This window comes from Rhipicephalus microplus, chromosome 10, assembly GCF_043290135.1.
Source record: "Rhipicephalus microplus isolate Deutch F79 chromosome 10, USDA_Rmic, whole genome shotgun sequence".
NCBI lineage: Eukaryota > Metazoa > Arthropoda > Arachnida > Ixodida > Ixodidae > Rhipicephalus > Rhipicephalus microplus.
In genome coordinates this window covers 41,973,205-41,987,386 of record NC_134709.1, presented here as the reverse complement: position 1 = coordinate 41,987,386, position 14,182 = coordinate 41,973,205, and the positions used below count along the sequence as shown (strand labels likewise).

The following is a 14,182-nucleotide window of genomic DNA, read 5'->3' as shown; positions in this document are numbered from 1 at the left end:
TCAAATGTATTATGAAATGCAAGCTCAGGACTAACTAGTCTTCAACACTTTCTTATTTATAACTTATAGCAACATAGAAGGCTGTAACTGCATCAAGGCTAATCTCTGGATCAAGCAGCACTTATTATTATTGCCTTCGTGTATTCAGCACGTCCTGTAATTGTCTTGTTGTTAAACAAACTTGCTCATTCACCCTATATATAACCCAACGTTATGCTAGATTATCGATGTCTTGTGAGTCAGAAGTCTGTCCTATCAAAGGGCCATTACTTTTGGCGAAGCGGTCCCTGTTTTGTGTCTTTGCAAGATAACTTGTTGGTGAAATTGGCAGCGTATTTGTCACGGAGCTTGTGTTGCTTGTTCCCAATATGCTTGATCCTCTCAGCACATCACATTTGCTGCAAAGCAGAGCGGAAAATCGCGACAAAATTGTAAATTTTCTTTGTCTGGTTAACTGCTAGATCAAGGAGATTTTCAATCAAGAAATATAATGTGGGTGCATTGCTGAGGTTGCATCAGTTGTCTGCAGATAACAGTAATGCACCAGATAATACAGGTGATGCCCTTGAATCATTACCAACATAAGTTCCCGTGGTGCTGTTGACGGCAACCATAGCAATAATAGGAGGTGCCGACTGTACAGTGTAGCATTCTGTTAGAAAAGCACGATGTATATGATGTATAGCACTCACGAATTTGTGTGAAACTTCTAAAACCGCGTCATGTCGTGACGAATCTGGTCTCTAAAAAATATTGTTGGCTCCGATTGCCACAATCAAGTCTAAATTTCGCCACTATGACCCAAAGTGAAAATGGTGGCAACGAAAGCATAAGCGTTACTTAGCCCTAAACTGTCCCATTTCAATTCGGAATACTGTACATTTTTAATTCGACTGTTTGGAATGCAGATATATGGAGAATTAGGTCCCCAATACTTCAGCCAACACGCCTATTTTTGCAGGAGTAAAATACTTTTGTGTGCTATTTAAACTATGACACAGAAATACATTCAGACTACCACTTGGGAACTTTTGTCTGCACACCTAGTAAGGTACCAACAGTACTGAAAGTTGGGCGAGTTGGTACTCATTCATGACTTCTTTGCGCATCAGACCTCGCAACGTGTTGCGCCCGTGTTGTTTGCCTCTTTTCCTTGTGTCCGTGTACGTGTTTGCGCAAATAAGTCGTGAATTAGTAAGGTACATTATGCTTTAAAGTAGGTTCTACTTTGGTACCAAGTGCCGTACATTAGTTATCTAAGACGTTGCTACCTTGGTACTAAAGTAGGAATGTACCAGATGTTTCCTGGTAGTAAGTTAATTGCACCTATTTTAGTACCAAGGCACCTTAAATTTTAGTACTAAGGTATCTTGGTCCCAGGGTGTCACTCTAGTGGTTGGTGGAAAGCACCCATCCTGGCACCAAGGTATCAGGGCAAGAAAGGGTCCTTCCCAGGGTAGGTACTAGAACTACCTCAGCGTAGGCAGATAGCATCCGCCTCGGTACCAAAGTAGCTGTGGTCGATGCTACATGGCACCTACATTGGTACTGGTGTAAACAGAGTTTGTCCAAGGTACTCTTGATTGGTGTACTTTTCTCGGTACTTTTCTCACGGTATGTGTAAAAGGAGCCCTGCAACACTTTTGCAAATAATTGTCAAATGGCCTGACTAAAAGAGCATAATGCCTCGTGAATTGACTGCTGCAAAAATATTTGGGATTCGTCAAGTACGAGGGCAGTCGCAGGGATTCATAGAACAGTTTAAGCACTTTTTCTCTTCTTAATGAGCGCGCTGAAAGCTAGGCGAGGAGAGAAGTGACAGGTGGCTGAAAGACGAGTTTTATCGGCAACATCGCAACCTGCAGCAAGCACTTTTATTTTTATTTTTTTGTTTCTTCAAACGCATGGCTTTCAGTGTGACCGTGAGTGCACAAGGAAGCCCGTGGCAACCACAGCAACTACGCAGCTGCTTATGCACAAATCGGCCAATGCTCGTGAAGTTTGGGTTAATGGCGAGGCGATTTTGATCATCTGTCCATAGAAGAGGAAACCCTTTTTAGCTGACTGAGACACCATTGAAAATTCCAGGTCGCGTGCTCCACTATAATGTTTGGCTCGTGTGACCTCCCGAGCCTCAAGTACTGGTCAGTAGCATTTTCTGAACATGCTGAAAAAGTACTGCAGGGCCCCTTTAAGGTACTGAGGCTTTGCTGATGCTCCTAAAGTTATTACAAACAAAATTATTTGCACTTCCCAAGACACATGTCAGTCTACGAGCATGTTTTCATGAATAGGTGATGACAAATTCGCGATTAGATTAATAAAAGCATGTTCTTAGTTTACAGCTTTTAGACATTATTGAAGCTGGATTAGGTCTCTAGAAGCTCCTTCCTCTGAAAAGTTGTGTGGCAGTACCAAATAAACCACTGTACATGTGATACCCCGATGTAATATAAACTCGTTTATTCACACCAATAGGGGTAGTTGTTGGATGCTGTGATCACCTTAATTGAAAAATAAAAATATAAAAAAATAAAATGTTCATGCCTAGCAAACAAGCAATGGCCTAGTTTCTTCTTGCACATATACACTAAAGAAGTTAATAAAAGCAACAAATGGCCTCATTTCTTTTCGCACATTTACACTAAAAGCTAAGACTAAGATAAAATAAGATGTTTGTGCCAGCAAGCAACAAATGGCCTGGTTGCCCGCACGTATCACAATGCCCGCCACACTTTCTTAAAGAATAAATGCACGTGCCCCATCAGTATTTCTAGGCGAGAGTCAAGTTATGTGTGCGCGAGTCCTCGCACCTCTGCACTGTGCAGTCAATGCATCTGGAAAGACTCCAACATGTGCATACTTCTATCTTTGGCTGAGAACATTAAACAGTCTCAATATTCCTAGTGCTTACTTATGGCCACTGGCCGTGGCTTAACGCTTTTAAACTTTGCAAAGCTTTTGGTTATAAGGCATGAGCTGGCACTTGGAAATTATCATTAGTGACTAGACGACCACATCTGGCAATTATGGCTCATGGCAAAATGGCAAGTACTAGTAGCGGACAGTTGTAAGCGACACAACAGTGCTTCAAATGTGGCCCATGACCACAGAAGGAGACTCGAGTTTCCTTGAGTACAGATATAAAAATCTGCTTGGCTGCTTTAATAGCATAAGAACTTTTGAACAGATAAGTGTAGGCATCTTTTGGAACTTGCACATCATATAATCTTGGAAGCCAAACTTTTGGTAATCATCATGTAGAATACTAAATGAGCTTTTGGGATGAAGTAATCGTTCCAAATGGTTCAAATTCTTTTAACTGCAGCAGACAGTATTACTTTGAAGAAGTAAATGTCTGTATTGCTGCTCGTGCTTTAATATTAAAAGGGCATGCAACATTTCCAAATTATTCGCTACACGCAGCATAGCCTTGGCAAGTTATGAATATCACAGATTGGAAAGCACTGTTACAGAGCATCAAACTGTACATTCAGTGTCACCTGTTGGCACAATAGCAGCAAAGAAAAAAAAAGCAAATTCTGTACCAAAAAGTGTACAACAGCGACAGCAAAACCCAAAATACTAGGGTGTGGTGTTAACAAGACCAGCCATTCACATTTCCGGAGCTACCCACTCGTGTTCCTCATCAAACATTTGCACTGGGATGCTTAACGTTGCACACCCAAGCCAACTCCTTTTCAGGGGCATTTCCCACACGCCAAGCCATGTGTCCGCTTGCGCATCGTAGACCTCCATTGTCGCATGATGCTGGTCCCAGCTCTCTTCGCCGCCAAACACAAAAATCCTGTTCCCAACAACGGCCACACCAGGCTTGTATCGGCGCTCTTTCATGGGCCTACAAAAGCGCCACACGTTTGTCCGTGGGTCAAAGCACTCGACTTTGTTGGTGTTCTCTTCCGACACGTGCCAGCCACCGATCACGTAGATCTTCCGGTCAAACACGCACGAGGCCGCACCCGACCGTGGCATCAGCATCGGTGTCAGCTCCTTCCAAGAATCGGCCTTGGGGTCATAACACTGAACACTGTTGATGCTGTCGATGTCATCGGCGATTGGGTTGTAGGACTTGACGCTGTCAGCACAGCTACCGCCAATGTCGGCGACTGCCACACCAGTGACAAACAGCTTCCCATGAAGCGACGCCACTGCGGGACACGTCAGCGGGACCTTCATCGGTTGCACAATGTCCCACCGGTTGCTGGCAGGGTCATAGCACTCTACACAGGCGAGACGTGATGTACCATCCCAACCACCGATGGCATACACGCAGCCGTCAAGTGCTGCAAGGGCCACTTCAGACCTCGCAACGCTCATTGGAGCTGCTTCAGACCAGGTATTCAAGGCCGGATCGAAACGCCATGCCGCCTTGCTGACAGATCCATCTGGGTATTCACCACCAGCCATGAAAAGAACATTCTGGCCACTTGCAGTCACGCCGTGCTTGCTCACAGCGTACGGGAGAGAAGCGAGACTTAGCCAGGAGCGGCTGTTGTGGGCGTAGCAGTCCACATTACGCAGGACCACCTTATCATCTTCACCTCCAACCAGGACAGTAACCTCAATCATAGAGGAGTTCTTCCGAACAGTAGTCCATGGTTGGTGGCTTTCTTTCCGCCTGTCTGGCAACAAGTGGTATGCCTTCGCCTTCTCGAGCAGCTGGCAGCACCTCTGGTTCTGGGACACGGCTGGCGTTGTGGCCACTACATCTACCAAGTAATACGTGCTCATGAGAGGCAAGCGTATGTGTTCAAAGATCTTCTCGAAGCCTTCCATACGGGACTCGGGGCTTTGCTTGAGCCAGGATAGGGCGCCTTCGAAGAGGCGTTCCTCTTTGTCGATCTTCAGGTTGTCCGAGGAGATGAACTCAACCAGCTTGTTGGCCGATATCTCTAGAAACTCCTCATGACGCATGACCATTTCGAAGGATCGGCACGCGTAGTCCTTGGCCTTGGCCTGGAGGTCAGTGCAGGCGTGCATTTCCGCGAAAGTGTGGATTCCGAGACAGTTGGTCTCGTCGATGTGCTGTTCGAGGAAGGCGCAACAGACATCCTTGACGGGACCCACGTCCAGAAGGTTGGCGGCTGACAGTAGCGACTGGACGTTAGCCCGGGTAATTGTTACGCTAGACGTGTACGCGTAGTCTATCAAGTCCCGTAGCGTCTCGGCTTCAACGCCGTTGAGGACGACGCGGTTCTGCGTCTGCTCGGCCATCTGACTCGAGAACATGGCCCGGAAGTAAGGGCTGAACGACGCGAGCACAACTTTGTGGCAGGGGTATTCTGCCCCTTCGGCGCACAGCACCACGTCGCAGAACGCTTTGCTAGCCCGGAAAGCGCCGAGACCCTTGAGGATGGAGTCCGAGTGCTCCTCGTTCGTGTACTTGTACTCGTCCTTCATCTTCGCCTCGCAGCTTTCGGAGCTGAACGACTCCGAAACTAGTTCCATGTCGGTCGGATCGCGGTTGGTGCCGCAAGAACTGACCGAGGTACACCGCCGCGGAGTAAAGTTCATTGGCAAGTTTGTGGCCACGTCTTTACGCCGGCGTTCCGAAAACGTCAGCCTTCCCGCCTCCCGAACACAACGCTAGTGCTTTCACCGCTCCGATAATTTCAGCATCTCTACGATTTGACAACCACATTAGGGCCGCCAGCACGCATTACGTAACCAGGACATGGCCACCAAGCGGCCGTTCTGAACTATCTCCGCCACTGCTATCTCGCAGTGTTAGTTTTTAGACGGTGCGCATCTCATGATATATACACTCCTGAGTATTAAGTTGTTATAATTATAAAAAAAATTAAAAGTATTGAAATAAAGGTCGCACTGTGCGGCTGACTGAAATAATAAAACAACCTTGTGTCGCTAGTGTTCTCCGAAGAGCATTATGGCTGCGCTGTTTACTTGTTTGAAACGCACATGTGATTTGTTTTTATACTGCCGGCCCCGACACCTTCTTTCCGTAATGTCATCTTGAACGAATGCAGTTTTATAGCGTTGCGCCCGTCACGGTGCTTGTGGTCAAGTAATACGGCGTGAAGGCGACGTTAATGCGGTCGGTTTCATGGCGTCCTTCGAGGAAGATGTCTGCTTCTGGGAGTCTGTGGATGTCGAGAGTGACTTCCAAGCCGACACAACGTGAGCGCGGGCTTTCTTTCCTGTACCATTTTGATCTGTAGATTACTTTTGACGTGTAAATGACAGAAGTTGCCACTTCACTGGGAACGCATCGGCAGGCAAGCTCCAAACGCAGCGATGCGACGTGCTGCCCGCTGTCATGTTTGGTGTTTGCCTGCCCGTGTAAATTGAAGACAGTGTACTGAATACCGACAGACCTCCGAAGATGAAGTGTGTCTCTGATTTCGCCTAGGTACTCACAGTAGCGCCGTTTCTTCAACGTGTGACCGTGATGTGATATGTAGTCTCGGTGATGGGAAAGTGTGGGTGGGTCGTGCCTTCGTCACAGCGTTTGCGATGCTCGCGATATGCGTTGCATTTACTATGAATAAGTTGCATTTACTACAAATAAGTTGCAGTTGTTCCTCTAGTGGAGGGCTCCGAAATTTCCGGAGCCCTCCACTACGCTGTCTCATGATCACATGGTGGTTTTGAGACGTTAAACCCCACATATCAATCAATCCCCTAATGCACTGCGTGGAATAGTGATGTTGCTTGCGGAAACAGGGAGCTGCGATTACCTTGGAGAGAGAAAAAAAAAGTTATTTCCAGGTGTTGGAAAATCTACGGCGCACTTTTATATCACACTCTGGTACCATGCATTTTCAGGTGTATTGAAATAACGCACATTCTACGGCGTTCTCCCTTTATAATTGCGTACGAGAGGTGGAAAGGTGCAATAGTGGTACTGGTATAGTGTACTAGTTCTGGTATCATAGCCTATGCTTGCATTTACTGCAACTTGCACTTTTGTACTGGTGTCATGCATTACAAAGAGCGTGATATTTTTTACTGCGATTGAAAACCGATCTGGATAAAGGTGCTGCTACACGGTCCCAGGGGTGCCGCCAGTGGGGACGTAAGGGGGGGGGGGGCGTAGTCTCTCCCTCCCCATACCCCCCCCCCCCCCTAAGAGCTAGTATAGTCGAAACGCGACGCATGTGTTCCCTGCCTCGCCGAAGACACTCTCTTGTCGTGGGTACCCTCTCAGTAAAAAAAAATCCTGGCGCTGCCCCTGCACATTCCCAATTTTCAATCGCGAACTGGCCCATAGCGATCAAGACGCTCGAAATGCCAGTTGGCAGTGGCTGTACGCAAATCGAGATTTAATTGAAGGCTGTCCCACCTGTTGTGCGTGTTGAAAACAGTGAACGTCAAAAGTGAGCTTTGTTCGATGCAAACACATTAGAAAGCGAGCCAGCTTTCTTTGAAATGAATGAAGCCATTTGCTACGAATTTGAAATAACCAAAATTGCAGATAACTAGCAAAAGGACATTGACCCCATGAATAGAGTAGCAGACGGTCAACAGACGACCAGTCTTTTAGATGCTGGATAGCACAAATTCGACATTGGATGAAGAAAGACTTATGACTGAAGCACAGAAACATTTCTCTCAACTAAGCTTTATATGTAAGGAAGCTTTTTTTTAGTAAAGCTTAGTTTTGAGCAGTGCTTGTCCGGTGTTTCCACATTCTTTCTTTTTCCTACATTGAATCTGCACTACCCTGTACTTAAGACTACAAGGTAACTAAGCAACAAATTTTGCCAAGACCAGTGTCATTTTCATTTTATTCACAAACACCTGTTTCTTCTTCAATCATACAATTCATCACAGCATTCCCTCACTCGCACCCGCGTATCCTATGTTGCCCTCTCCTCTCTCCTTTGTTAGGAAGGAGGAGAGGGTACGAAGCATCGACGACACGTTGGCGCTAAAGAAATCTGTTCTGTTCTAGCCTTGAGGAAGACAAGTCTGCTTGACACAACCCCTGTTAACAGATTTTTCACAGCATTAGACCTGTGTCACATCATAACCTTGTTGCACATTTCTCCTTTTCGTAGCATACTCTACTACAGTCATTGCCTATTTTTATTATTAGCTAAACATATTCAAATGCTCTACACCTATAAGGGTCTGAGCTTCTTTACAGCCATGCTACACAAATCTTTAGAATTCGCTGTAGCACTAAAATTTCATAGCTACTCCTGTGGCACTGTTTGGCCAGTTGTGACACCTGCTCCTTTTAAACACCGTATATCATCATTTTTCCTGTGTAGTGTGTAGATACTTCCTTCCATTGAATGTAAATGTCAACTGAGATCTCTTATGTCCATTTCAGCCTCTTCAGAGACGCCAACTGCGATGACTTGCTTGAATTCAATGACACTTTCAAGCCTCTGTGGCAAACTGATGCCCGTATTGTAAGTTCACGTTTTATTTGTCCGTGTTGCTCTTGTGTCCATTCTTCCTTAAGGCATACTCAAAATGGATGTGTTCGGCTGTGTGTTATCATTTCGTACATGTACAACTGATTACATCTAACAATAAAACCAGTTTATCTTTTTTGAGTTGGAAATCTCTTCTCCCCTCATTCCCCCCCCCCCCCCCCCAAAAAAAACCACATTAAGAAGTGTGCCTAGCTATTAAAATTAGTGTGTGAAGGCAGCAGTTCAGATGAAAATAACATCTTTACCTATTACTTTAGGGTGAGACTTCTTTTGTCTAGCAGCAAACGATGGTGCTGACACGGTTAATGCAGAACTTGGGGCTAACTGGTTGTTTACTTAAGGAATAAATACATTTATTTAGAGGGCCGTAAAGATCGGAGTGTCCCATAACATTTGTGCACTCTGGATTGTACAAAACTTATAAAGCTGTGGTGCCACGTCTTTTATACTCTTAGCACCTTTAATCTCGTTAGCACTTATGAATACTGTTGTAAAGGTTTTTTCACTGCACTCAGAGCACAGGCACCTTGCATGAGCAGCGTTCTTTCAGAAAATAGAGCTGAAGAAGACGACCCACTATAAGGTGCTGGAAAGGAAGACCCATTACCATGGGCCAAGGCTTCGCTACTGTTACCTCAGACATGAAAACGGACAATGCACGGTAGCTTAACAGTTGGCCACTGTGAAGATGCCGTGGTAGGGCCTTGAGGCCTTTCACGTTGATAATGTCGCGCCCTTTACGGCCCATGTCAAAAGATAATTCGAGGGGTTCCATGAAATAGTTAACCAAATATGGTGTGTTTGTTGACACGGTAGGGGCCCCTACCGTGTTGAAGGGAGGCTATTTGTAGTGGTAACATAGCAGTGCACAGGGTTCCTGTTTAGGGGGGGGGGGGCAAAGGTTCATTCTAGCACTCCCCCCCCCCCCTATAAAGTTAATGTATCAGTCAGATTTTGCACTCCCCTTTCTAGGTGACTAGGAGGGCGCCCCGTCCCCTAGTTAATGTATGAAACAGATTTTGCGCCCTCTCTTAAGTGACTATGGGGGGTGCACGCTCCCTCTCCCCCTCTTGTACGCACGCCAATGAGTGGTAGAGACCGAGAACCGTTGGAGCACTCCCAAGAGTGCTCCAATGGTTCTTTAATCTACCTTCCATCGCACTAAGTGACGCAGAATTTGAATACCTAAGCACTACCTGAACATGTTGCTCAGAACGATTATCTGTTTTCTGTTCTATTTTTTTTTTTATTCACCTCTACATGTGCATGTTTCTTATTCAATAAATTTCAGTTGCTAGTCAGCGTCCGTGTTGTGCACCTTCTTTTCCTAGTCCTCGTCCCTTAGTGCGCTGCTAAAATAAAATGAATCACTAGAAGGCGTTAAAGAGTTTGTTTCAAGGCTTTGCCGCATTGATTTAAATCACAAGTGTCAAGTGAAAATCTTTTCTTTATAAGTCTCCTTTTCAGAGATGAATTTTAAGGACTCTACAATGAATGAAGTTATAAACTGTCATTCATAACATTTTTTTATTGTGTGCGGGTGTATAGGCTCAATATAGCTCTGTTGTGAAGCTTGCCTAGTCTTGTTTTCATGCTCACGAAGGCATTTTGTGGTGCAGGCCGGAACCATTGATGGAACAGTTGAGATTGAGACTGGCTGCATAGAAGAGGCAAACACTGTTGAAATCAAGTAAGTTCTCCCTTCCACTTTCTGGTCAGTGACATGTCTGGTTTTGAGTTTATGGAAATATAAACTTTACCATTTACTCTAACAATCAAATGCACATTGTTATGTGTCAGTTGTGCAATATTGTGTATTGTATGAAGGCCTCTCCTGTTTTTCAATGCCAGCAAGATGCATCTGATCTGGCCGTCCACTTTCCTCTGCACTTTTTCTACTCTCTCTCTCATCGACCAGCCTTCACGCCTGTTTTGTGTTTGTGAGGGAGAGTACCCTTTAGGTGGTGCCTCATGATAGATGTCAGAATAATTTTCTTTTGTAATGAAGAAGTAGTGGGTCATTCATGGAACTACAGGAGGGGGCGCTGACTTCCGATGATTCATCAGGAACGTCAGGTGTAGCGATGGTTACGAATGTTTCTATTGAGCCGATATATTCGCCCCAAAGCAGCGTAATCGTGAATGGGAACGGATTCCCCACAGGCACGTCGGTCGCACCACCTTGAAGAGTAACAAGAGCGGTTGGGAGCTGTGAGAGGCGGTGACGAACGAAAGCACCGGAAGGCGTGAAGAATGCGGTAGCGTTGATGACGGCGGAACATGACACAGGTGCGAAGACAGTAGCGCGTGGAGGGATCTGGGTGTAGTCACTAATGACCAACTTCACGTAGGAAGGGCGATCGGCCGAAGGTAGAGCATCACCAAGGGGACAAAAGACAACTTTGGCACAGGCGCGATCAATGATAGCTTGGTGATGGGAGAGAAAATCCCAACGTAAAATAATGTCGTGAGAACAGTGCGGGGGTACTATGAACTGCACTGTGTAGGGCAGTCCTTGAATTACAAGTCTGGCGGTACATGCGGCCACAGGCTGCACAGGCTGTGCAGTGGCTGTATGAAGACACGAACCCAAGTAAGGCGTTGTCACTTTTCGAATTGAAGGTAAACTTTTTTGGCGATGACGGAACTGGAGCCACCAGTATCAATAAGGGCAAGGACAGGTACACCTTGAAAAACGGCATAATTACATTCAGCGGCGAACGAAGAGGGCTTGTGCTTTGCGACGAGGATGCAGTTCTTGCCTCATGAACTGCGTCATTTAGTTTTCCGCGTCGTTTGTTAGGGGACGTCAGAGCATCGGAGAGGGCGAGCGACGATGTGGAGTAGGAGATCAGTGATTTGAAGCTGGTCGGTGGCTTGGTCAAGGAGGGTGCAATTTGGGGTCTGGGGTGTAGGTAGTGTACGTGTGGTCGTACTCATATGGATGTGGGTTTTCACGTGAGTGCATTGGGCGGCGGCGGCACAGACGTGCGACGTGTCCGGGTAGACCACACGAAAAGCAGATCGGTCGGTTGTCGGCAGTGTGCCATGGATTAGGGACTCAGTGGACTAGAGGTCGTGGCGGCATAAACAGGAGCAGGCAATGGATGCGGCGCTCGGAACTTCTGTGGTCGTGCTGCTGCTTAAACGTACGTCAATGGTGCATTGACTGGTGGCACAAGCTGGGGAGGAAGGACCTCAGACACTTGGTCTTGTATAATAGTTTGTAGTGCAGGGCTAAACGGCACACTGCGCTCCGGTAGGCCAGAGATGAGCGAGAGTTGGTGGGCAACTTCTTCGCCCACAAAATCTTTGATCTGCAAGAGGAGGACGGGATCTTGCGAGGGAGTTGAGCCGGACATCGATTCTTGATGTGGGACAGCACGGCGGGTGACGAGACGTTGCCGGCGGAGCTCATCATAGCATTGGCAGAGCTCGGTAACTTGGGCTACAGTAGTTTAGTTGTGTTAAAATATATGGGGCGGTGTTTTGCATGCTTCATAATCACTATGTCGGCTGTCATGCTGACTCCCTAAGAGACTCGGGTTTCTCAGACGGCACGTCTCCATTCGTAGTACTATATGGGCTACTAATGGGGATGTGACACTGCAACACTGCTGCATGCACTGGCTTTAAATGTGCCCCATGAGTACTGTGAGGCAGTGGCGGAATTCGTTCAAGTGACAAAGGATTACGAAGGAGCAAATCCGACAGGTGCATGATTTAGAAGAAAGGCGATGTGTCCACCGCATCTCTGCAGGAGCGTGGCCAGGCGCTGGTGTTACGCAATTATAGCCTTCATATGGCGTTGCACGTCAACCACTGCCCAGACAAAGGCGAACCAGCGGTTCGCATTGAAAAGCGAGATTTAGCACTGGGTGTTGAAAAAAAAAAAAAAAAATAGAGGAGGCATTGGCTGTATACTGTATTTTTTTTATTACTACTTATCACTTCATGCTGATGAGCACTGGTGCCATCATTTTCAGAACTGAAAAGCAGTCACCAGCTGCTCCCGCTGGAACTGGTGGCGGATCAGCGCCAAGGAAGAAATGGACGGCCGAAGAAGAAGCCCTTTTGTTGAAATGCATGGCAAGTGCTGCAAATCTCTACTTTCTCGCACTGAGACTTGCTGAAATCAGATATATACATTGACGAGTGGTCTGTAGTGTGGCAGTGTGAAATCATGCCACAAAATCTCGCAGTTGTGTTTGCCTGAACAGCGCATCTAGGAGCTGAGAATAAGCTTCTTGGAGGCATTAGCATGTAGTATACAGAATTCAAAACCATTGCGCTCTCAAAGGTTGCTAATGGGACAGAATTCGTAGTCAAAACTTATGTGTGTGGAACACTAAAGACCCAAGTATATTACGATATTTTGTGGGTGTCATGGTGATGAGATAGCTATAAATTAGCCACTTCTTCAAGCTTTGACAGAATGCTAGCATGCAACGGTAACATTAGTCACCCAAAGTGTTTGCTTCGCTCCTTTGCACTGTTAGCCTGGTTTCTGGCCTCAATGTTTCTTGTTTCGACACTCGCAGCACATGCTGCATTGTTTGGTGTAAGTGCCAAGGTAATCATCAATGCAAAACGACTTTCGTGGTATGGTGATGTCTGTGCCTATTATGCATGGTATACAAAGTGGATCATCCGGACTTATATGCTGCTTTGAACTACGACCGTTGTAGTGGCATGCAAAAACTGCAGCATGCTTACGTAATTGTGAATTGGCCATGCTTTTCTCTGGCAGAAACAACATGGGAATAAATGGAGCAAGATTTCTGCCCTGATCAAGACCAAGAGCACCATTCAAGTCAAGACGCACGCTCACTACCTGCTCAGAAAAAGTGCAAGTATTATTGAATGTGACGATAGCGCTTCCTGTTGTACTAGCTCATGCTCTGCATTAATGCATAGGCTGCTTAATGTGAGGCCTTTGTTAACAATTTATGCTTCCGTGTAAACAAAAGTCCCACACAAGAATGAAGGAGGCACTGACACCACATTTAAGTTGCCCACGCCACTCGCCATCAGGCACGTCGATAGTGTCTATTACTCGTTTGTCAGTATTTCTTGCCATGAAAGGAGAATTGTGGTTCATGTTTAAAAAGACAACAATAACAAAAACAATGATGTTGCAAATATAGAGAAATTTTCGTATGCTAGTGTGGCTCAAGTGCAAAAAAAAAAAAACGCTGACATCTGCAGGGTCACATTGACAGGGTAAGTCAAAGTAACGGGAAACTTCGACCACAGCACTTTTTGAGAGACATGATAGCTTTAGCACCTTAATATCGAACAATCTGGCGCACATCATCCGTTGCTTAGTGGTTATGCCGCATCACGTCTTTGAACATTCCACTTGTATAGTGCAGCAGTACTGAGAGAAGTACAAGATCCCACATAACAGCTCTTTATGCGCTGTCTTCCCCTTCTTTCGTTGCTCTCTCGATATTATACAACTTGAAGATCATGAACCAACTAGCTCGAAATTTCCAAAACATGAAAACTGGAGCTTGTTGGTGACATCATCTGTTGGTACAGGATTCATACAGGTCCTTGAACACCCTTGTATTTGAAAATTACATATTCAAGGCACCTGAAGGTCCCATAATCGTATTTTCTTGTTTATGAAAACCCTCGAATTTCGGGAGCAACGCAGTGTAACCTGCTTTCTGTTCTGATTAGGGGTGTGCGAATATTCTAAAGTTTCGAATATTTAACGAATATCGCATTTGTAAAATTTGTATTTG

The 14,182-nt window shown here is 45.9% G+C and overlaps 2 protein-coding genes across 2 annotated transcripts in view; one reads left to right on the top strand and one right to left on the bottom strand.

Moving 5' to 3' along the window:
• Positions 1–2,438: 2,438 nt before the first annotated feature.
• Positions 2,439–5,703, bottom strand: LOC119180641 (kelch-like protein 24). The gene has a single exon (XM_037431753.2). The coding sequence runs from the start codon at positions 5,533–5,535 to the stop codon at positions 3,616–3,618; it is 1,920 nt and encodes a 639-aa protein (XP_037287650.2). The 5' UTR covers positions 5,536–5,703; the 3' UTR covers positions 2,439–3,615.
• Positions 5,704–5,885: 182 nt separating this feature from the next.
• LOC119181744 (histone H2A deubiquitinase MYSM1-like) overlaps positions 5,886–14,182 on the top strand; it is a 32,601-nt gene continuing 24,304 nt past the window's right edge. The window contains exons 1-5 of the mRNA XM_075875548.1: positions 5,886–6,159; positions 8,321–8,402; positions 10,049–10,119; positions 12,416–12,518; positions 13,180–13,278. Of these exons, the coding sequence (XP_075731663.1) occupies positions 6,086–6,159; positions 8,321–8,402; positions 10,049–10,119; positions 12,416–12,518; positions 13,180–13,278 (429 nt within the window). The 5' untranslated portion in view covers positions 5,886–6,085. The remainder of the gene's footprint in view (positions 6,160–8,320; positions 8,403–10,048; positions 10,120–12,415; positions 12,519–13,179; positions 13,279–14,182) is intronic.